The following is a 24814-nucleotide window of genomic DNA, read 5'->3' as shown; positions in this document are numbered from 1 at the left end:
TAAAAAATAACCATAATATTATGTGTATGTCAATTATGTAGTGTAATTAATATAGAGTCATAAGTTCATCTGTCATAAAAATGAAGCTGCATAAATAAATTAGAAAACCATTCATTATTCTTACCTTTAAAGTTGTGTGCAAAAATCAATTTATATTTATTATATAGTTGAAATCGTTAAAGAAAAGCTATAAATCTCTGTTGAGGAGGAGCGCATAATACTTAGTTAATGACCTCATGTTACAAAATGCACTCATACAAATTCAATGTTTTAATTTGCATGCGAATAAATATTTTACTTTGTATAGCCCATAGGGACCACCATCAGCTAAAACAAACTCATATGTAAGTTACCCTTTAATTACATTTATGGATTGCAAAAATAAGCTACAGACTTCCTCCAAGTCTCAAGGAATCTTTTGAAATAACTTTTATTAAAAACTGTATAGAATTTTTTTGAGTCTATTAACTTCGGATAAACCAACATCCATTTGTAACTATATAACCTGACTGCCCATGCCCCATTGAAAAAAATTAAATATAAAATGTAGCACTTATAATTATATGTGAATCTTGGTTTTAGTGCACTTAACCCTGTAAGCTAGTTCGACCGTGATGGACAATTCACTTTTAGCAATTGGTGGGAGGGGTTAGGGAGTTTAACCCCCTCTTACAACATGGAACGTATATAATATACCCCCCGCCAAAAAAAAAAAACATTTCTGTCTACGGAACTGCTTTAGTGGGTTGAATATAGCACTTGGCATGGAACGGAAGTGGTTCAAACTACTCTCTAAACTTTACTTGTATCTTTAAAAATAGTTTGAAATTTTCACTAAATCGATCACGTAGTTTTTGAAGTATATAATAGCTAAAAACATACATCCAACTCTCGTATTTGTTTTAAGATTTAATTTATTTATTCGAGGCCATAAAAGGACGATTTGATGTATGCTTTTTCCTCATCTGCAGTCCGAGTAATGAAGGCCTAACCTAACCATTTATATACGAAAAAAAATTATTTCTTCTATTATAACCTGTACCTAAGATGTAACCAATGGCAACCATTCATAAACAAAAATCATTATTACCCATGATCATGAGCGTGCTGGCGGGATGGCAGGGGGTTTATGATGAGCACTTGACAAATATGTTTGTACTGACTACTTTCATACAGTTCTAATTCTAATTCATAATGTATACTATTGCATATTGATTATATTATATATTAACCCCCCCCCCTCCCTTCAAAATTATTGAGCACACCTCTGTCTATGATAATATCTATACTACATTTATTATGCAATAATATTTATGCCATTTGGTTTCATATAAATACCGCTTCATATCTGACATTTTAATTTGTTCGAAATTTAAACTAGTGATGAGTAGAGTAGTGTACAATACAATTATACCGTTGACCGCTGGGAATACATATACATGTTTCTATAATTTCACTAATACAGTTACCATGAAACATAATATATTTGAGTATTATTGGTTATCTGAAGATTGTATGCGCGTATAAAAAATTTGTTTGAATGTTGAATGAAATGAATTTCATGCGTTAGTCGTGTATTGTAAGCAAGGTGCTTAGGTGGCATGGCCACCTACGGAGACTACGCAACTTAATTTAAATTGCTTTGACTTAACTTAAATTTATTGATGTATAATTTTTTTTGTCACGCCTGCAACTAAAGTTTATAGTTATTGATGCCAGTGAATCGTCGGAAAATTACCCTTTTAGTACACAATTAGTACAATAAATTGCTTTATAGCAAGTTAGTACAAGAAATGAGTCTAAAGACCTGATTTAATTGAATTAAAAATATATAGGTCGGCTCTTTTACGATATTTTAATTTGTATGCATTGTAAAATTTAAAAAAATGTACACACAATAAAATCATATAATATCATATAAAATATATGATAATTGTTAGTTACTTACTTAAAATATAATATGATATTGATATATATAAAAAAAAAAATATATTACGTATAAGTGTTTAAAAATTAAAATATACTATTTTTCTGAATCAAAATGTATTATTACGTACATTTCTAAAGTGTGCTCTTGAAAATTGAATCGTTTGTTACTCAATCTAATATTTTTGTACTGTGAAAAAGTATAAGTTCAACGTCTTGGCTTGTTATCGATGTACATTAAAAAAATTTGGCGTTAAATCTAAATTATTATTTTGATTTCCTGCCATAACCTCAGAGTAAGCATGAACAGTATTATTTTGACACGTCTTCACCAAAAGTTTAGTTTTTTATGATGGTCGAAGCGTTGGAATGTGACCTTTTTCCGTCCAGCGGGTGGTAGAGTGGGAATCCCCATAGTGCCGGGTGGTTAAGTGGAAATCCCCAAAAGTGCTGGGCGTATCCCCTGCACGATCAGACACTGAAATAGTGGAATCCATACCATGACTTATTTAAATTTATCTGTAACTATTTTCTCACTGGGACCTAGAATATTCCTCAAAATCTTTTCAACCTTAAATATATTCAAACTATTAGTTTATTTTCTTTGGCATAAGGTATTTGATTCTTCTAAACTTGTGAGTTTTCCCGATAACTCAGATAAATATAATTAAAAAAATTCTAATTTACAATAATAACATTTAAATACAAATAAGTTTTATGGTTTTAATTGATAAAAAAAAAATTCAAAAATGTAGATTGCACATCATGCATAAGTAGGTAGTATAGGTAGTAGGTACCTAAAGCGTAATAATCAACTATATAATGTCGCACAGTCGCCTGCAGTGTCATCATCACAACTCACAACCTGTCATAGGCGGAAATCCATTGAAAATATTGGGGGTCGGGGGAGCTACTATTTTTCAAAAGAACCTAAAGTGTGGGGGGCTCTGACCCTTCACAATAACTGTTGGACTTTTGGAGGGGGTTTGGCGGACATTTGGAGGCTGGGGTTTAGCCTCAGCCCCCAAATCTCTGCCTATATACAACTTATGCGTCACAATATAAAAGTTATTCCTACAATCATCTGGTTATTTTCTTCAAGTACAAGAAGTAGTAAAATACAGCTATAATTTCAATTTAACTTCCAATCCTTCACCCACTTTGATCTTTTTTTTGGTTTTTTTTTGTAAGTAACAACACGTGAATGTGCATAGCCGCACATGCAATAGCCATTTTTTGCTTTAATTCATACATCATGATAATGTATAATAATACATTTTAAAATATTACTTGACAAAGTAACAACATGGTCAAGATCCAAACAAAAACAGTTGGATTGTTGACTGTTGTTGGACCAATCTCGCGGGAATGGTGAAGATGAGGTTATTGCATTATATGCTACGGTTGCAAATCGTCCCGTTCTTCATGAACACGGATTTCTTCATCTGTCCGCGATAGCGCTAACGGACTATAATAATTAGAGCTCGGAAGTTGATGACCTTACAAACATCAAAAAATGACCTAAACAAATTATGCAAATATGACATAAAAATGTCCTTAAAAAATGACCTAAAAAATTACAAATATTTGCTTTAAATTTATAAAAATACACTTTTTTAATATTATACTCCATTTTACTATAAAATTCTATATACATTTTAAAGCTTACAAATTGCTCAGAATATGACATAAAAAATAAATAATAATAAAATGTAGGTATAATAATGTTCACTACAACAGGACAACGACAAACGTAATCGGTGGGATAAAATCGGATAGGTACTAATCTTAGTCCGTGCCCCGTGGTAACTTCCAAGTCTTAAGTTATCGGCATAGACAAGAAACGATAAGAAGTGAACTAGTGTGAAATCAGTAAAAATGACTAAAAATGTGGGGAAATGACCTGAAAATGTCAAAAAATGACTTAAAAAGTAATAAACACCAAAAAATGCAAAATAAAAATTAGTTGTTCAGATTCAGATGCTAATGAAACACATTTGTGGCCAGGAGAGCATCGTTTAAAAAGTTCCAAAAAAAAAAATGCAAAATACATCAACTTCCGAGCCCTGATAATAATATTTTATCGGAATGTTTCGAGGTGAAACTGCACATCAACACCCTCCACCCACGCCACGAGAGAGTATTTCATATAACTCTGAAAAAAATTATATATATTAAAATAGTGTAGTAATAATAATAACTTTAGCGAAGTCGTCTGCTCGGCTTAAGTACAATATTAAAAAATGATAATATAATATTACAGATTCAAGCATTCGGCGGCGTGTCGCAGCGTAAGCGGGGTAAGTTAAACACGTCATTAGGTTGTCATAACAACACAGGGCTGGAGGAGGAGGAAGTAACGACGATTATAATAACATAATAATTATATACTGTCGTGTCTATGGGACGAGTATGCATCGTATAATAATACTATTTTATTTAAATTACTTATTAAGTATATATATATATAAATTTACAATATAATAATTATGTCTACGACTATACCCATAATGATCCGATGACGGACGATAATCATTTTAATAGGTACATATTATTATAATCGGGGTTATTTTTTGTGAATTTCAAAACGACGGTGGGATGAGACATTATATAGTGCACATATGACTGAAATTACAGAGATAACAATAAAAACGGTAAAACAAAACAAAAAATTAAAAAGCCGAAACGTACCGCATGATAAGCACATCAATATTATGCGATGAGTCGTCACTATAATATGATATTACTATATTATAATATATCAAATGATCGAGCATTCGCACTACTCGAGTAAATAATTATAACCGAGACGAATTTTTTTTCTATTTTAATAATAATTTTTTTTTACAAATACGTAATGTAATATATACAGAGATAAAGAATACATCTACTCCCGTAAGCCTTTGTTTGTGGTCGAGTAGACCGTTAACGAGTAATCGTTCGTATATAAATAAAAAGGAAATTTGGGTTTTTGGCTCCCTAATAAATGTACACTTTAATTATAGTACTCTAAATGTAGTCAACGTAATTGTTGAGCTATAATGACTTTGAACCTTTCGTAGTTTCATGCTATTATATAAATGAAAACAACTTAAGCCATACATAATGTGTGTGCGTGTGTGTGTGTGTGTGTTATAATTAGAAAAATTATACAACTACTGCAAATCGCTCTCATCCCCCACCCCGCCGTGCACCACACAAGTGATAAGAAACCTAAAAATCACTCCTATATATATTATTATAATCGCTACGTACATTATGTAATTCGCGTTGAACACGCGAGCGTACGAGGACAAGGGGAAACGATTTTCGGTTTTCGTGTTGCCGACAAGAGCGAATATTATTATAATATCGTCATCATTATGTACGACATAATTATTATTTTGCGCTTCGATCGCCCCGTCCGTCGCCGGCGTAGTCCTCACACTCCTGTGGCCGCGCGTGTCGTCATCCGGTCTGTACGAGCGCAAATTATTATTATACACGGGGACGCATGAACAGCGCGCGCGTCCATCCGCCGTGCACGCGCGCCGCTCCGTCGTCCACCCGCCGCCGATCGCTAGCCCGCCGACCGGCGTCCACCGGCTTCGCGTCCCGCACGCGGCGGCGTCGGTTTGTGTGTATAGCGACGACAACACCGCCGCCCTGCACGCAATCGATTGCGCGTCGCGTTACAACGTCACGCGCGCACACGCACACGCAGCGCGTATAATATATATACATATGCACACAGCGATATGTGAGCATACGACGTGGTGCACGTAATAGCGCGAGCGCGCGCGCGCGCGCGGGTTCGCTCGGGGGCCGTGCGGGGAGGCGGCCGTCGCCAGAGCCGCGTTCCGCGCGCGGCGCACGTTTTATAACTCTGCCTCGCCGTGCGTGTGCGCGTGTGTATGATAATATTATATTATGTATATATACACGCACATTGCGCTGCACACGTACACGTTTGCGCGTTATACGCGCGACGTCGACGCCTAGCGATTCCCTCGACCGACGCCGCGCGTACCGCATTATAATATACCGCGCGCGCGGTGCATATTGTAACGACGACGGTGGAAAATTTATTATTATTACTCGTATTATTTTATAATAATCGCGGTCGCAGTCGAGGCCCGAGCGTCGCGCGTCAAAAACCGCGCACGTCCTCGAAGCAGTAGCGCGACCGCGTGCACGCGTATAGCACCGCATAATACCCATTTTGACACGGCCCACTGCACGGCACAGGCGTCGTCCAAGTCGCCGCCTGATCGTAACATAATATTATTTTGATCACGAAATTGTTATTGTCGCGTCTAGGCGGCGGCGACATAAAAAAATAACGGCGCGCGCCCGTTCGCCAGTAATATTGTCCAGCGCCTGTAAATATTAATAATATCGCTCTGGTCGCGTTCGATGGTATGATACGCGCGATATTGCCTGCTGTTGCTACGTCGTTGTAATATTTACGCGCGCGAATCGTGGCGCGCGGCGCCGACGTGCAGAGCGGCCACAGTCGTAGTCACCGCACCGTCCGGACGACCCGCGGCCGGACATGAAAAAAACGGCGAGCAAAGCGCGCGACGAAAAACTGTTGGCCGCGGTGCGAGATCGACCGGTGCTCTACGATCAGTCAATGCACGTGTTCAAGGACTACAGCGCCAAGAACGCCGCGTGGAAAGAGGTGGGCTCCGCCGTGGTCGGTTCTCAGGACAAACAGAACGGTCAGTATAATATGTACATATCATATGAAATATAAATCTATTTTTAGGATTATGTTATATATTATATTATTCGTAACGAAGTACGTGATGATAATATTACACACCCACCATAATATTCTCATTGGTCAGTTCAGTGATCGAAGTGGCTCTCGATGTAAATGGAGGGATGGAAAAAGTAAACCGTTAAAATTGGAGGGATGCCATCCCCCCACCGCCGTGCACTCATTAAAATATTATTACGATCCACCAAACGAGCGCCGATTATATTATAATATCTAATCCATAGAATATTCTAATACACGAGTTATAGCATATGTTTTTATTTTATTATTATCATAATTGTGCACCATTTAAAACAATAATTGCCGAGCTGTCATATTATTTTTGTGTTTAGTCACTGACTAAAAGCTAATGAAAAAAAAGCGAGCCTTCGCGGGGCACCTGGCAGATGTGAATTGTGAAACATCGAAAACCATTTTTTATTTAAAAGGCGCATCAGATGTTCCGCGCGTGTGGCCAAACACGCGCTTTCCGCGCACGCTCTCGTGGCGACGTCGCCACGCCGACAGCCGGTCTCAACCGCCGCATTAGATGTTCCACATCAATCACAAAATATGTACGAGTTGCAGTAGCATAGTACTGGACACACTTCAGACTTGGTCAGTTGGTCCGTGGCTTGGAATGACAGAGGAGGAGGGGGGGTTGGCTCGGGGTGGGACCTGTAAATTGCACGGACCGCCGTCTACATAATTTCGCAGGTGACCGCCGACCTGTATATTATAATATTGTACCATTTTATTGCCGTACAACATATTATCGAATACACAAATCATTCTATAGGTCAGGTACAAGGCTCAAAACCACGTAATTATCGCGGGTGTATACATAGTGAAATAATGATATTAATGATATTAATGATATTAATGATAATAATGATGATAATGATAATAATGTACATCATTATAGTTTTCGCGAGGTACGTGCGTGCGATCACCTTGGATACGCGCGTGTGTATAAAAACCATCATAGATATATGTTTCGATTTTTGCGGAAAACAGTAAAACACAAATCGCTGGGTTGAATTTTTTTTCTAGATTTGCGATATTCACGTCGAGTTTCTATTATTACGTGTCACTACTGTACGATACGCAAGCCCACGCGATGGTTTTAACTATTTTAACGGTATATGAATTCGGTTTCTCCCGTTCCAGCGGTTTATTATATATATATGCGTTTGAAAATCAATTATGAACAGTATGACTTTTCTATCCTATACAAACCGATCCCCGTTCATGCTTATGTTCGCGCCTTTGCGGTCTATACATCAACTTAATTACACTTAACTATATCTATACATCACTTTTATAATATAGAGCTCGAATTATGGAGAGCGGGGGTGCAAGTCTTATACTATTATTTTCTTCTGCGTACCTATTCCAACAGGTCAATTTTTTTAATGACACGGGAGAAACGGCACAAGCTAATAACTCAATTAATTGCCTTCAAATTTCGATTAAAATTTTCGACAGTGAAACATTGATACTTTAGGTTGGTATAAGTACCAACTTATATACATTGTTACTGTCGATTAATTGAAAAATTCAATGGGTTACAATTTTTTAATATTTTTAATTATAATTTAGACTATTTTGTTTATTCGATAACACTGCATCTGTACGGCTGTACGCCGGCTCTACCGACTTCCGTTCTTATGGGTCAGAGGTCGGTTCCTGATAAGTTTCGAACGTGGTCAGGACGATGATGAAAACAAATTGTCGAGGTCAAGAAAACCTTTTTTTCTTAGCAAGTTATTTCAGGTTTACAGAGACAAATAATATTAAAAAAACAACATTACTTGCTTTAACATCAAGTCACCTATTTCCGATCCACAATATAGGACAAGTATTTACTATTAAGTCATTCTGGTTGCGGCGCCCCTCACACCACATTTATCTATAGTATCTCGATCCTGCTTTCTCTCGCTGAAAGTAATAATAATTATATTTTATATTTATTTGTTTATTGTATGTATTGCTTGGGTTATCAGTTTTAGTTATCACTGGACGATGTTTTCGAATTTTTAGTGTCGACTAAATTTATGATCGTCGAATTTAAATCCATGTTCATTAAAATGATGGATTTTATTTTTAAATTTTTAATTCATACATAAGCAATAGGTACACGTCTTGTGTTATTTAAAAAAATGTAGTGATGTCCTGAGGGTGTGAGCCCTGAGGCCCCCCTTGGGCCTTTGTTAAATAATTGTTCACTTGGAACTCGTTAGATTGAACTCCTTAATTTCGGATCCCAATCCGAACAGTGAATTATTATCATCATGACGTGTTTAGTTAAATGTATAATATGCGTATGTATGTGCTTATTATGCGGTCGAGTGTCGAATATATTGTTATCTGAAAATTGGTATAAGAAGTGAAATATTAAACGATCCAAAGTAGAAAAAAAATAACGACTTTAATAAACACGGGTAATAATTATTTGGAGTTGGTTATAAAATATTATATTAGGTATTAAAGTGTATAATAGGTATCTATATCGAACTGTCTGAGTAAATCCCCTGCACTTTTCGTCATAGCAACTACGTGTGTTCCTATATTGTTTCAGTAGGTACTACATATTATGGGTAAAGCGTTATTATATTATAAACGCTTAGCACTGTGTTGGGTATAAATGGGAACTTATGTAAAATAAACCACAATATTGTTTAGTGGTTTGTTGGAGGGATGACCGCGATTAAACATTAATACTGATATTATTATATAATGCTTCACGCTGGAATAATGGTCGCGCCCCTAAATTGGTTTTACGGATTTGTGCGGATTTATTATTATAAATCGATGTGATCTAGTATTTTCCTTGTGGAAATTCAAATAAATAAGTACGCACTGCACTATACTGCGATAGGTATACGAGTTATGTATTATAATATCATAACGAGATACGTTTGGAATAAATCCGCGATTTTGATATCATCGCACGTATATCATATAAATTATTTTATCCGCGTCCCACGAGCACTAAACACCTACTAACATTACATTGTCGGGACGGAGTTTTAAGGGGCACTTCTCTGGATTGTTTTCAACGATTCGAGAGCATCCTAAAAATAATCATACATTATATTCGAATCAAAACTCGGAATGTGGATAGACTGACGATAGACGTACAGTACGGCACATTATGTTTTTTTGTTGTTATATTTTAGCAAATGGTTATGACTTATGAGTTATGACTTACGAGTTACGACTTTCTACTGGTAGGGTCGTCAAAAACTCAAAATGACAATGTACGTTTTACAATTTGTCGTTTTATTCGAAAGACATCGAAGCATAAAATTAATGTCATACATTTTTTATCCACCCAGGTCCCAGGATCTGCATTCGTCAATTATGTATTTCTATTTATTGAATTCAGAATTACTGTATAGTTACCTGTGTGCATGTATCATGTATTGTAAAATATCTTTTGTTTATTTATTTATAATTCAACGGACTAGCCCTTTTACAGGAATGAATTATTATAATAATACAAGGAAAATGAAATAACAGGTGTCCTATAGAATAATAATACAAATGAAATTAGTTCAAATTACTAATAATTAATAGTTAAATTACTCACGGCTCATATTATATTACTGTGGATTATAATATATAATTTAAAGACTATAGAATAGGTACAAATGATACTGCAGCAGTGCAGTGGTCTGTGTTATTATATAATCATGGTTCATGACAAGCAATTAAAAAATTAGAAAAAAGCTCAAATGTATTTTTAACGTTGTGACTATAATTTATACTTAATAGTTATTATGATAGAATTTAACTTATACTTAATCAAATTTTAATAGTTGTAGTTTTTAAACAAAATTGACAGTTAGGTAGGTCGGTACATTGATTGAATATTAATAACAATTAATAATATATATATATATATAACAATATTACACATTTCAAGGCCGTATAACTATAAATATAACCTTCATAGGGAAGTAATCATCTTAAAATGGTGGTATTTAAAAAAATATATATATTTTTATATTTTTGTTCTAACTTCTATAAAGTATATAATTACTAAAAATAATAATACTAAAATGTTTAACTTATAAATTATATAAGTTTTTTAATGATCTAAAATTGAGATTATGTTTAGGAGGTATATTATAATAGACGAGGCATATCAAACACATTTTGTTCTAGGCCCGCGTATAACTACTTTAATGAACAATTAATTGAAAAAAAACTATACAATTTTCCCTTTTCGTGTCACAACTATGTTAGTGAGAATGTGAGATGCATACATTACTACATTAGGTTACTTTTTAGTCTTATCTTCTGTAATATTATTGAATAAGTATTGTAATTATATTGTAAAAAATGAATACAATTAAAAATGTGTATAAAATGTTTTTTATTCAATGAATTTGTGTTTTTGGCCCACATATAGTAAACTATTCAGTATATTTGGCCCAATTAATAATTTGAGTTTTAGATGCCAGATGGTTAATGTGCTATTTATCATATCCATTTAATTATAGTGGATAATTGGGCGCAAAACAAATTATACTCATGGGCTTTTGGATGCAAGATTCCTCAATTTTAAATTCAGTAGCTGGCACATCCTTCCAAATTATTGAAATTTATCGATGCGTTGAAAAAATAATATTGCAGAATTAATGATATTTTGCTTCAAAATATGAAATGAAAAATGTGTGCTGTCATTCAAAAAAGTAAAGATTTAAAAAATATAATTTGTTTTAAGTGTTTGACTACTTTGATTTCAAATTAGGTAAAAAATCTCCAAAAACGTAAAAACTTTTCAATGAAATGAGTATTTACTTTTAAAAGAACCTTCCTGTACATCAGGATAATTTCATTATCTAGGGAAAAATAAAACAAAATTGAACACAATAGACTTCTTCAAAAAATCACAAATTTACAAATTATTATAAGATAACTACACTAATATTACCATGCACATACCTATTTATAAGAGCCAATTGTTTCATTGTATATAACTTATTTAATTCTTTTTTTTTCTTGTAACGCTAATGGCCATGGATGTCGAAGCGGAAATTATTAATTTCAGACTAATAAAAAAAAAAAAAACAAAAAAAAAAAAAACAAAATTGTCTGTAAACATTTTGTCAAAAAAAAAATATATAACTTATCAGTTAATATAGCATAAAAAAATATAACATTATAATTTATAGGTAGTAGGAGTAGGTACTATAAGGTACAGTCCAATGCCAAAGGTATATAATAAAAACTTATGCATCCTATTTGGAATATGCGTTTATGAAATTTAAAATAGGTACACTATAGATTATATACTACGATTAGGTAGTAGCATAATAAATCAACTTATTTAAAAAAAAAATTTATGACGAAAATTATTTTTACTTACAATATGTAACATTTCATTGGAAGAGCAGTTGAACGGGAATCTCTAACAGCCCTGTACGGCCACTATTTATGAGCAGGTACCCACTACCAATGGGCAGTGGCGGATTTAGAGGGGGGTTTTACCTCGGCCCACTACCCCCTGATTCCTCAAAATGTGGGATTTTTTAGGATTCCTAGAATTCCCAAAATTAGGTACTTCCATACTCACGTAGTCCAAAGTTTGAAATACCTATACTTATAGACATGGGCATAGACCAGGGATGGATCCAAGGGGGGCCTAGGGGCCCAGCCACCCAGATATATTATTTCCCAAATGTATTTAATAATTCTACAGATTCTGATATTACTTCTATATTTCAAATCACATGTGTGTCCGAAGTACTATCCTAGTTCATAGTGGACAGTGATTCCAATATTGTAATTTTACATTAATAAAAAATTGTTGGCCCCCCCCCCAGATTTTTGCTCTGGATCTATGTCTGAAATAGACATTGGACGCATGTTCAAATGAATGCATTTCATGGAATAATTTTCAACATTTTATTTTTGTAATTTCTGTAAAATAAATCCATGAAATCGTCTATGTTTATGTATTTTTTGTATATGTACCCTAGAGTTCTCGGTTCCTAAATATTGCGTGTAATAATTTGCCTTGAAGCGAACAAAATGCAATTGCAATTACTACATAAATAGGCTTAACTACGGTATACGATACTGCTTTATATAAAACTCATTTATTATAGCTACAATGATGAGAACATATTCTTGGAATTCAAAATCTAATTGTACGAAAAACCAATAAGTTACTTAATAATACATTTATATACATTTACAATTCATACTTCGAATTGCTTGTTTTTGTATTCACACGCACCAATTCAATAGCCCAACTATTCTTTAGCAATATCTGCAGATGAAGAAAAAGCTGTCCTTTTTGGTAATCACCTCTGAGATATCGTTCAGCGTTCTATACCAAAGTGTGGTAAACTATTTGAGAAACTTTTTCTAAAACGACTTTCTCTGAGCGTCTTCGAAAAAGAAAAATAATATGTATCTAATATCCAATTCTGTTTTTGATCCTACCATTCCTCAACCCATCAGATTTATAGAATAACGGACTACATCTCATCCTTATTGAAAACAAAAAAATACCGCCCGTGTTTTTTACCTACTTATTTATACCTACCATTCAAGCAAGCATTCAACTAAGTACGGCATTATAGCCAATTACATAAATTAAAGACCTTAATTCTTACCAGTTCCATATGTTAGGTACCTTCTACTCAAATCTTATCTAGAAAATGGATTTTTTCTTAAAAAAAATTAATTTCAACTTATCACAATATTAAAGGTAGAAGTTCCTCAGGCTTTTACCACACTATACAATATTCCTTTACAGCTGTAACCTATGTCACATAGACGCAAATCCATCAAAATTTCAAGGGGGTCAACATTTTTAACATCAATGGGAGTGGAGGTGCTTCTATCCCACACAACTAAAAATTGTTAATTTTTTTTTGGAGGGGGGAGGGGGGGCTTACAGGATATTTTAGGGGCCAAGCCACGTTAATCCCTCTGCAATGAGGTCAGGGCACGCCACCTCAACCTGAACTTCTTCTTGGAAAATGAAATTTAATGAAGCAAAATCGACTCAAGGAAACTTCATTCTAAATCGAAAAAAGTATCCTCCATTCATTTTAAATAAAAATCCCTTGCCAGACTCGAACTCAATGAAATAACTTTGGAATAACATCGAAAAAAGAACCACCTGGAAAAATCACGTCCATAGTCCTTAAAGTAGTACTAACCTAATCTAACCCACCATTATTTTGCGCAGTGGATGAAAACATGTATGATGAATCCATTAATTATACAATTAAAAATAATATAATATTCTGTACTTACAGGTTTTTGGTTACATTCATTTCATTTTTTTACAATCATAATTAATATTTTAATTATCATTTAAGCTGCGTACTTACCTAACAATATTTCACTCGTCAATTCTTGAATAATATGAAATTAAATAATTCCGAGAACGATTTCTGCAGAAATTGATTATTATTTTTCCACAATTCAGTATTACGTAATATTATATTCTGTATTATACATTCAATAACTGTCACGTTAGCGCAACTAATTGTTTTTTTTTTAACTTGGGATTTCCTAAAGCAATTATCATAATTGTTGGCAAAACTGAAAGAAAATTTTAATTTTAAAATTGTACTTATTGAATAAGTTTTTAGTATTTTATTTTATTTTATTTGCTTTATTGTTTTTAATACTGATGACAATTGTACTACATAATTACACGATCTATCGTTTTATTGTCGAGTTAGAAATTTGAATTAAAAAATATTATAATATTTAATGTTTAATGATATTAAAATGTCTTTTTATGGGTAATAAAGTCCACGGGTACCTATGTGCTACGTCTAGGCCTATACAAGTTACAAGTTATAACGTTGTTGGTTCATTATATTATTATAAATCATAAATGTAGGCATACAACAATCTGTATGCATATAGTACAACTTATAATTACATTTTAAGTACAGAATTAGCAAATTTAGCATTACAATAGTTCCATCTCATTTTCTTGCTTCGATTATAATGGGACGAGGGATTTATCTATACGATATGAGAAAAGTGTGTTTTTTCATGTCTAATGTCTGTTTGAATTGAAATGTATTAAATTTGTATGAATGCACATTATCAAAGTTAGACAGTTTACCTATATACCGCTAAGACTCAAACAGCTGGACTGGGATTTGAACACACTCACGTCTCTGGGTTGCCGGGTGATTACCTACTCTACCACTGAGCCACCCGAAAACACACACCCATGACGCTATTTTCCGCAGTTAACAGGTGTTTTCTAGGCATCGAAGTGTTTAAAAAATACTATGACATCGTACATCAAGAGGCCTCTCATCATCCCCTCTTTTTTTAATTTAACAATCAGATGCTAATCAAAGCACCTACATAATACAATGTTTAATAATTTATTTTTACGGTTTAACCATAATTTGTGGATTTACAGCGCTATCCCAACACGATGGTCCCCCTCATCTAAAAATTAGGTAATCGGCACCACTGACCATGTGCTCACTTACTTATTTGTAATGCAAGTATTGACATTTTAACCCTTTTGTATAGATAGCGCTATCAAATATATGAATATGATATAATTATAATGTTAAATATACGTAACGTTGGATATACGAGTATAGAAGTGAAAATGCAGTTTATTTTCACAAATAACCAATTGCTTCAAGAAACAGTTATTGTACCTGTATCAAAAAAAATAAACTGTTGAATATATTTTATCCAAAACTGAAAACAATATAATTAAATATAATTCAACTTTGTCAAACGATAATTGCATGATTAAAACGGTTCAATCTGTTTATTTTTCTGGTTTATCAAGAGAATCAGCTGCTGCCTGCTTGAAATACTCCTTGAAAGATACCAACATTACTAACTTTGTTTTTCTGCCAGAGGATGAGCTTCGTCATAACTTTTTTTTAATTCAGCCATTACAATTCTGCCCGACTTACGATCAATTTCACTTAATGAGCACATAATTGCCACATATTTATCTTAACATGGGTAAATAAGATAAATAATTTTAGATATTAATAAATATTATTCAGCTGATTACAATCTATAAATCTAAAATCCAAATGCCATTCATTCACTTATTCATTTATCGCTACATCTCAAAAACTACAAACCAAAAAACTACCTACTCACCCATTTTTTTTTTGAACTATATAGGTACTGTGAGATGTTACTATTACCTACTTAGTTCATAGTTTGAAGACATTCGCCAATCTCAACGTTTATCGGTTTGTGTTTGAGTTTGAGTTTCCCGGTGAAAATTAAACGTTGAGATTTTCCGGTAGCAAAACCAGTTGTTTGGGACCATTTTGTGGCAAGTTGTGCAGAGGTTGTGCTGTTATCATCACAGTTTCGCTGCTTCAATGTATTGTATTTAAGTCATCAGCGTATAAAATAAATTGGACATGCCCTAGGTGACTGTGGTGAGACGATGTTCTCAGTCATATCTAATAATACGCTGTTGATCGTTGATGGAAATAAGAAATAAAGACGGTGACTAAAATAGTATTTCTGCTATCAGTGAAAAAGATATTGATAAGAATTGACCAACTTTTTCTTGAAAAGTTCCAGTTTTTAGAAAGTTACATACCTAGCGGTAACTTGAATGCATGTTAACTTTTGATTTCTAAATACGAAAGTATCAATTTTTTGTGTTCTCACATTCTCAGAAAAAATATCTTTTTGAAAACTTCATATTGTGCTGCATAATAACGCCCGACTTATAACTAATATAGTTATTCGTCTGTTAGTTACGAAAATGTTCAGAGTTTAGATTTATAAAATGGGGGCTAGTATCAAATACCAGTAACTCGTAAATTATGGTTTCCCACATTTCTCCATAAAAACTATACGTAAACCATAGTGGTAGCCAGTAGGTAAATTAGTGTTTTGGTACGCAGTATTTTTCGTGAGGGTGTGGGACAGGGACAAGGTAGTGAGAGGAATATTTATTAGAACCTCGATTAGAACTCGATGAATTTATGACTAGCAACAAAACACTACATTATATGGTCAATAATGGTTAAGTTGTTAGGGGGGAGAGGGCAAAATATATTGAGGATTTTTTTTTTTGGTAGGTTATATCATGGTAATATGTTTTATTAAATAGTTTTATTTTTTCAGGGGATGGGGAAGGAACAGGTGTTGCGTCTTGCTTCCACCTTCCCCCGTCCTATTAACGCTGTAAATTAAGTTTAAAATTAATAATATTTACATTAGGTAAAAGTACTTATACCTATACATTAACAATTATTCAATGAAGTCTTATAAAATATAAACTACTGCCTAAGTCCGACTACGGCGATAGGCGTAGGTATAGCCTATCTTTACCACGCCGTTCAATTGCGACTGCTGGAATACGTCCCGTATTATATCGTGCGACCGGTATAAAAATTAATTTCGTTGATGTTCTCGCGATTTCAGTGGAACGGCTGAAAGTCCGGTGGAAAACGCTGTGGGATGGTTTCGTCAGGCATTTGAAGAAGAAAAAGACGATGGAGATGTACACCGCGGCGGCGGCCATGCGACCGTACAAGCTGGAGAAGCAGATCGCGTTCCTGTTGCCGCACGTGTCCTTCCGGGACGAGGACGACAACGGAGACAGCGACGACGACGAGGACACATCCTCGCTGCTGATGGCCGCCGACATCAAGACCGCCAACGACTGCGAACCGTCGGCGTACGATCAACAGGCGACCGCCGAAATGCTCTACGAACAGTCCAACATCGACAAGTCGTGCAGCGAACACGAGGCCCTGGACCGGTCCATCCATTTCCTGTGCGACCAGCGGTACAAACAGGCGGCCGCCACAAATTACAAGTGAGTTGCTCTCGCGATGGTCGGGGGAGGTGGGAGGATCGTCGAAGACATTATTATGATGTGGGTGTTCTTCGGTCCTCCTATGCATCGCATAGTAGCAGCAGAAGAACCCTCTGGGCCGGAGGATTTAGAATTTCCTAAATACATATTGTCCATATATTACCTAATATATTAATTGTTAGCCTCCCCCTGTTTACCCGAGAGTAGTGCAAAAGAGATCGTGGGCCAGTGGGCCAGTGGATCCATATTTTGTCTTCCTTATCATCTCAAATTCTATGTTATAATACATTTTAAAACAAATCACATCTTAAGTGAATTCACATGTTGATCTATTTATAAATAAATAAAATAAGTGCTAGTTTTCTTTCGTATTTCGACCACTCGAGTGGCGTAATGGGCCATTGATATTTTGGTCGCAGTAGGTATGAACGTTATTTTTAAATGATTTATAACAAAATAACTATTTATAATCGTTATGCCTACTTTGTTTAAATATCTAATTTCATCCAAATCTGAACTTAAAATATGTATAGACAAAAAATAAATCCATCATATTTTTTGTTTACCCTATTGTTTTAAAAAGAGAATTTTTTAGTTTTACACCCCAAAAGTAAAAACTAGTTCCAATTCGCTAGACGACTCTTCAATTTAAAAATCAAATCATGTTTCAACAACTTTTCGTGTACAGAGACAAAAATAACAAAAAAAATTACACCATTGTAAAATCAATACATTCATCGCTTCAGAGTCTAAAATGTATTAAAATATTTATATATTGTGGGAGCTTTATAATGACTCGTGGCTAATTATTAAACTAAATTTAAAAAAAAGAGGGGGCCCGGGGGAGGGTAAAATTTAAACACTTCGGTGCCACTGGTAGGTACTTACATATAAAATATGAGGAGGGATAGAACAAAATATTTTTTTGATGGCAGGAGATGAGTTGATAGGTTTGGAGTTTTTCGGCATAAGTGCATCAACCATATTAAACTACAGCGGCCAATTATTTTAATTTTCATGAACCAAAGAGAAGGATATTGGTTGGGTAGTGGGGTGTCTGTTAAAATCTATTAAATGGGAGTTTAAACTTGGTGCATTATAACGTTTTACTAATGGTGATTAAATCTATAAGAGTGTATTATGATACTATGTTTGTATTCAGATTAGAAGACATGGACTCGGTGGACGCATTTTTCCATGCCATGGCACAAACAGTCAAACAGTTGAAACCAATAACTGTGGCAAAAATCAAAAAAGCAGTGTCAATCATAGTGTCAAATGCAGAAATTGAAGAGATGGAGACCAATGTTGCGTGCGGAAGGTTTCCTATGACCGTTCCTATTGCAAATGAACCTAAAAAGTAGAATTTTAAGAGCTGCTGTTATGTACAAAAAATAAAACTATTTATTTAGATTATGTATAGTGCTATTTAAGAATAAATGTTAAATATATTTCAGTATACAATGTTCAATGTTAAACTTGATAAGTATCAGAACAACGAGAAATAATAATTATACTTATCGAGTGTGCTGGAGTTAATATTTTTTCAAAACAGTGAGAATACGATGTACTCTGTAATTCTGTATCGTTAAACTTATAAACCACTTTTTTATATTAATTTACAGTTGTACTCATACATGTAATATTATAGACACGTATTTTGTGATTGTGTTTAGTTTTGATAACTATTGCATAGTGACAGTCAATATTTGTAGACCATAAATTTAAAACTGGATAAATTCACATAAAATGGTAATAATATTATATGTATTTAACATTTAACACAGAATAATTAGCAAGAAATACAAACATTAATTAGGAGTTTAAATTGTTAAAAATCTAATAATAATTTATAAATTGTTTAAAATCTAACAATAATTTAAACATTGGATTAGTACAAAAAAAAAAAAATGATCTTCACTAAAACAAAATATTTGTGTGTATTACCTGAATTTTGACCAGTAATAAAATAAGTTAGCTGAGTATTTTTTTGTAACAAATGCTTTATCGACAATTTTCAAAGATGAATTGATATTAATTAATAACTATGATATAAGTTGTACAAATAAATGTGTATAATATATATTGTTTATTGTAAAATAAAAATACTTGTTTATTATTTAGTTATTTTTATTAAATAAGGTTGTTTCTAGTAAAAAAATAAAAATAGTTATACAAATTTAATTAAAATTTAATAGAAACATTTAATAAATAAATATTTAACTAGATTAACAATAATTTTAATTATTACCAAAACAATGATTTTAAATATTTAAAACTTAAACATGATTAAAACATGTTTTCACAACCAATTACGTATTGTAATGAATTAAAATTTAAGTTCATAATAAAATCGTAGATATAAATACTAATTAGTAATTATTATGGTATAAACAAGAGAACAAAGAATCTAGTGCCTAATACTACATTAAGGAAGAAGTTGAACATAATTGGCTGGAAATAGACCAAATGTACCATCAGGGCTCAAACCTTGCCACCAGCCTTGATCGATTTTGTCAATATGACAAATTATATCACCAGGATCAAATGAAATTTCTGTATCATCAGCTATACAAAAACAAATCAAGTTAAATTAAATTAAAAATTAAAATCAATTTTTTACTACCTGCTTGATAATCGTACAATGCTTCAGCTTTAATTCCTAAATCTTCCTCAACATTATTTTGTTCATTTTGATTTACAATTTCTTCAGTGACTAATTCAGGTTTTGCAGGTTCGATTTTAACATCTTCTTGTTTTTCTGGTTCTGCTTCAACAACAATAGGTTTTGATTCAGTTTTTGGAATTTCTTCATTTATTATTGAATCTCTTCTTATTCTATCAGCATCCTATAAAAGTTTAAAAATTGGTTTTCACATGAATAATAAAGTATTTATTGTATCTTACTTCTCGCAATAGTCTTTCATTCTCTATTTTTTTCTGCTCTAGTTCTTTTTTTTTCCGTTCTCCTTCTTGTCTTAACTTTTCTTTTTCTTCTTCAGCTGCCCAAAACTTATCCCTTTCTGATGAATTTATTTCTAAATTAGGTTGAATTCTTTTGTAAGAAGTACCCTAAAACAATTATACTATTATTAGACATTGCTGAATGAATAAAAATAAACTTTGTTAGTGAATTTACAATTTTCTCTTGCGGCTGAGATTGATCAAGTCTTTCTTTAAATGAATAAACTGACCCCGATGACTTAGAAACTTTAGATAGTATAATATCTGTATCCACTTCATCATCGTTACGTGCGTTTATAGTAACATGAGCTCCCTTTAAAATGTTAGATACATCACGAATGTGATTAGCACAAGTTCCTTTTCTGACAATAGGCGCCCCTTCTCCTTGCTGAAAATAATAGATAAAATCTTCAAAATTAAGACACCATTTATTAATTATTGATTTACCAACCCAATTTATTAGGACACATTTATAAAGGCTAGTCTTTGGGTCCAACACTCGACAGAATGCATACATTATTTTAGAGCTATTTAAGTCTTCTTTCATTTCTTCGATTCCCCCTTCTGTAAAGAGTGGAAAAAAAATATAATAGATTTTTAAATTTATGAATCAACTACCTAAGTATGCTATGATTAGACATAATACGTAAAATAGTATTTTAGTTATGACTTAAGCAAATACATATATGGGCGTACCTCCTTGGCTAATAAACTTAAGTATGTTAGTTGGACCCTCATAGCCATACACGGCCCTGAAAAAAAAAAATTATTAGGTACCACCATGGCGTTAAACTTCCTTCACTGCCTACAACTGGTGTTGTAGTACACTAACCAGTTGGTCGGCGTCTTGTCATCCACCACATCTTTCCAAGTATCCAATATTTGCTGCCTGTTTTTGTTCGCGTCCAATTGGGACATGTTTGTGACCGTAAAATTAACAATAAGACTATGAGCTTGTATATAGCATATATTTTTAATACCTATAGAAATATTGCCGAATGATGACTACAATTGTCACAACTTATTCGAGACCCCTGCAAGTATTTACTATTCAATTCGCTTTACTTGTCGGTTATCACTGCTTGTTGCTGTCACAGGCATGATTCAAGATAATATATATTTTTTAGCTCGCATCTGATACTGCTGTACTATCTCGTATCTTTCATCGATAACACATGCAGTAATGCCAACGATACAAAATATACCGTACCATCAAGTACCCATCGTTTACAATATTACCGTGTTCGTAACAACCATTTTTAGCAAAACGCCTATAAACTAAGTCGTAACTTTATGTCCAACTTACAGAGAACATAGTTAGTTACAATTTACAACTTAGTTACGTGACGGTATTTAGCAATTATTGTTTCAATTTATTATCCGTCACATTTTAAAGGCAAATAAAACCACATCCATCAACTTATCGCTCATTTGGTATTTTATCAACCGAAAATTTAAAATGTTATTTAGTAGTGTAAGTTGGTGTTCAACAAATATGAACCCTCTCCTACCATCAGAAAATTAAGTCAACTCTAACTTTGGCCTTGTACAAATTACCAATTTGTTTTACTGAATGCCAATAAGGTCAATTAAAACTGTTTTTAAATGACAATGTTTTTCCAAGCACATTTTTAATTTTGTATTTGCTATAACACCATATGCGGAAGATATTGCCAGTTGACTGGTTTTTTAATTCATCATAGCGTACTGTAATAATTGTATTCTTTATTACCATTGCTGCTCTTGGATTTAAAATAATGGGCTACAGAAAAAAAAAATAAAAGTTGGGCATTCTTATTTTTAAGAGAATCTAAAAAAAAAAAAACTTAATTGATTTATATCTCCAGATTGTATTTAAATAATAAATTTAATATGTTTTGAGTCAACTGAATCAACAAAAAACAATGACTTTACCCTATTTTTAATAAACCATATAGTTATTCATTACAATTAAAAATTGTTCAAGTTTAATATAGGTCTCAGGTATGAAGATGTATGTGCGCACATATTCAAATAATATTACTATCAATATCAATAATAATAATAATATATATCAGAATGTGAATAATAAATATAATAATCTAATTCGAGTCAATTAATACTTATTATTATTATTATTATCAATAAATAGGTACAGAAAATAAAATTCACGGGCGTAAAAATAATTTTAGCATTTGTAAAAATAAAAAGAGAAAACAACAATAGCCGTAATCACCCGTCAAAAACAGATGCGAGGCTTCTTTTTATCATCTTTTAGGTTATTGTACACATTTTTTAATAATTAGTTTTACGTGTATTAAATTTAATTTGATTTTCAACAAATTTATATCCGTCCATCATGGTGTTTGGCAAAGACCAAACAAGAAACAAAACAATAGAAAATATATTTTCTTTGATTTTTCATTAGTGTTTGACCTTCACTCTTCGCGAGTTTTTTGTAACCTTACACATTAACTATTATCATAAAAAACATGGTATGTACAGTACACAAAAATAAATAAATATATAAATGATCGCATAAACTACGCATCACTGGTACAATTTTTTTTTTTGATAATTAAATTGAATATTTGGGCTCGCCACTAAAAATAATTTAATATTCCTTGTAGAAAAGTTATACAGAAGTAATTTTTACTCTAAAAAAAATTTATGTTAATTTATAATTATTAAATATATATAAAAAGAAGGTAATTTCTCATTAGAGAACTGTAAACTAATAGAAATAAATTTTGGGAAGGGGGAATTAAAAAAAAAAATGTGTATAAAACGAGCCGAGTAGTATTATCCAAAAAAGGGATTCCGAGGGAGACATTTTTTTGTACAATATATATTGTTGAGTTAAATAAGATACCAAAATCTCATCCTCTGTCATAGAGGCTCAACGCTGGATGTATTTTCTTATACATTTTGTTAACCCGCAATCAGAATCCCTCTTGTCAAGACACTGAAATAAAATATCCTATATAAGTTTAAAAAAAATATTTTTCGATGGTAAATTAACATACTTTAAAGACGATGAAAGCGGTAGTCAGAGCTAAGGCTACAATTTATCTTGGAACAAATACAAGTTATTGGTGGCCGCAACAGCAACAATATTTTCATTTGGATGCCATGCAGTGTGAAGAATTTTCTTATTAAAGTCTAAACAATCGACGCTAATCTCGTCTTTTTTACGTTTATTTCCTATACACACCTAATTTAAAAATAATTATTAAATTAGAACACATTAAGTAGTATTAATTGTTTAATAATATTAGAAACTTACTTTTCTAGGTTTCAATACTGTCTTAGGCTTAGCAATTTCTTTAGAAGCTTCTAATGTGACATCTCGTTTAGCTGCCCGATCAAACATTCGGAAGAAATTATTGTAAGCACCAGTCATAATATATTGATCAGTGCCCGACCAGCAGCATTCAAATTTATCAAAAATACAATCATTTTCATACAATGAACATAGTTTAGGTCGCAAGTACTCGTGCACCTAAAAAATTATTATTTATCAATAAAATGTGGACATTGATGATATATAATATAAATATAAATACATACGGGATATGTTTCAATCGGTTTGGTTTCCATATGTAAATCCCAAACCTTAATAGTCATATAATCTCTAGACATCATGTAACGGCCAGAATTGGAAATTTTCACATCAGATATACTAGATATAATTTCAGAAAAGAAACTTCTCGTTGTTGGATCATCTTGTTCTTCAAACACTGCACAAAAATAATAACATTATTGTCAACAATTCTAATATATCAATAATTTGTTATTTTAAGCACTAACATTTAGCATGTTTATCACACAATGCTGAAGACCGCATATCACATAGACGAATTGTACCCTTGCTACTACTGTATACAAATAAATTGCATTCCAGCGGATGAAATTCAGCTGCTGTTATGACTTCTGTGAGCTCTTCCATGTTAGTCGGCTTAATATCAACAATATCTATTAATTTGTTACACTAAGGAAAAATACTTACACTTTTTATTCAAAAATTGTTGAATTTAATATCAAATAAAGGCAAAAGGATACTGAAACTTTGATCAGTGATTTCTAAATTCCATAAATTTATTCTTAGGTCATCAGCCGACAAATAGGTCTCTTGATCAGAATTTACACTGATTGAGTTAATATGGTAAGTATGAGCATTGGCGAATACTCTTCTAGGAGAAGCTTCAACCATTAATTCCATTGACTTTAACACTGGAACCTGCAAATTGTTATTTTAGATTCTGAGCGGAGCAATGTATTGATTTTACAATGATGTGTTTTATATATTTGTCTGTCATCACAGTTTGGGGCAATTAAAAAGCTATGATTTTCTTCAAATACAACTTTTCTGGTAGGAG

General features: G+C 33.0%; 3 protein-coding genes across 7 annotated transcripts in view; 1 reads left to right on the top strand and 2 right to left on the bottom strand.

Annotated features, from left to right (window-relative positions):
• The first annotated feature begins 5742 nt into the window (after positions 1–5742).
• Positions 5743–19308, top strand: LOC111027641. Its single transcript, XM_022306041.1, has 3 exons — positions 5743–6629; positions 17096–17492; positions 18655–19308. Exons 1-3 carry the CDS (start codon positions 6461–6463, stop codon positions 18854–18856), a joined length of 768 nt encoding a protein of 255 aa, XP_022161733.1. The 5' UTR covers positions 5743–6460; the 3' UTR covers positions 18857–19308.
• Positions 19309–19730: 422 nt separating this feature from the next.
• On the bottom strand, positions 19731–22191 carry LOC111027646 (drebrin-like protein). The gene is made up of 7 exons (XM_022306050.1): positions 21289–22191; positions 21153–21208; positions 20908–21020; positions 20632–20844; positions 20400–20564; positions 20119–20341; positions 19731–20060 (listed from the first exon to the last, which is right to left on the bottom strand). Exons 1-7 carry the CDS (start codon positions 21372–21374, stop codon positions 19921–19923), a joined length of 996 nt encoding a protein of 331 aa, XP_022161742.1. The 5' UTR covers positions 21375–22191; the 3' UTR covers positions 19731–19920.
• A 522-nt stretch (positions 22192–22713) lies between these two features.
• Positions 22714–24814, bottom strand: part of LOC111027645 (protein phosphatase PP2A 55 kDa regulatory subunit) — a 78233-nt gene continuing 76132 nt past the window's right edge. For 3 of the 5 annotated variants that reach the window (XM_022306046.1, XM_022306049.1, XM_022306048.1), the window contains 6 exons: positions 24498–24675; positions 24246–24410; positions 24006–24175; positions 23722–23937; positions 23462–23649; positions 23362–23400 (listed from right to left, as the gene is read on the bottom strand). In XM_022306046.1, the coding sequence (XP_022161738.1) occupies positions 23497–23649; positions 23722–23937; positions 24006–24175; positions 24246–24410; positions 24498–24675 (882 nt within the window). In that variant the 3' untranslated portion in view covers positions 23362–23400; positions 23462–23496. Of the gene's footprint in view, positions 23416–23461; positions 23650–23721; positions 23938–24005; positions 24176–24245; positions 24411–24497; positions 24676–24814 lie in introns of all 5 variants that reach the window. The other 2 variants (XM_022306047.1, XM_022306045.1) reach the window with 2 other exon arrangements.

Source organism: Myzus persicae, unplaced genomic scaffold (genome assembly GCF_001856785.1).
Source record: "Myzus persicae strain clone G006 unplaced genomic scaffold, MPER_G0061.0, whole genome shotgun sequence".
Classification (NCBI taxonomy): Eukaryota; Metazoa; Arthropoda; class Insecta; order Hemiptera; family Aphididae; genus Myzus; species Myzus persicae.
This window is presented reverse-complemented; position numbering and strand designations above follow the sequence as displayed.

Bases quoted from the DNA above. Each gene is read 5' to 3' on its own strand.
- LOC111027641 (XM_022306041.1), top strand. From the start codon at position 6,461: ATGAAAAAAACGGCGAGCAAAGCGCGCGACGAAAAACTGTTGGCCGCG. The intron at 6,630-17,095 runs GTCAGTATAATA...TCGCGATTTCAG, and splicing joins TTCTCAGGACAAACAGAACG to TGGAACGGCTGAAAGTCCGG. The intron at 17,493-18,654 runs GTGAGTTGCTCT...GTTTGTATTCAG, and splicing joins GCGGCCGCCACAAATTACAA to ATTAGAAGACATGGACTCGG.
- LOC111027646 (XM_022306050.1), bottom strand. From the start codon at position 21,374: ATGTCCCAATTGGACGCGAACAAAAACAGGCAGCAAATATTGGATACT. The intron at 21,021-21,152 runs GTACGCCCATAT...CACTCTTTACAG, and splicing joins TAAGTTTATTAGCCAAGGAG to AAGGGGGAATCGAAGAAATG. The intron at 20,845-20,907 runs GTTGGTAAATCA...TATTATTTTCAG, and splicing joins AATGTGTCCTAATAAATTGG to CAAGGAGAAGGGGCGCCTAT.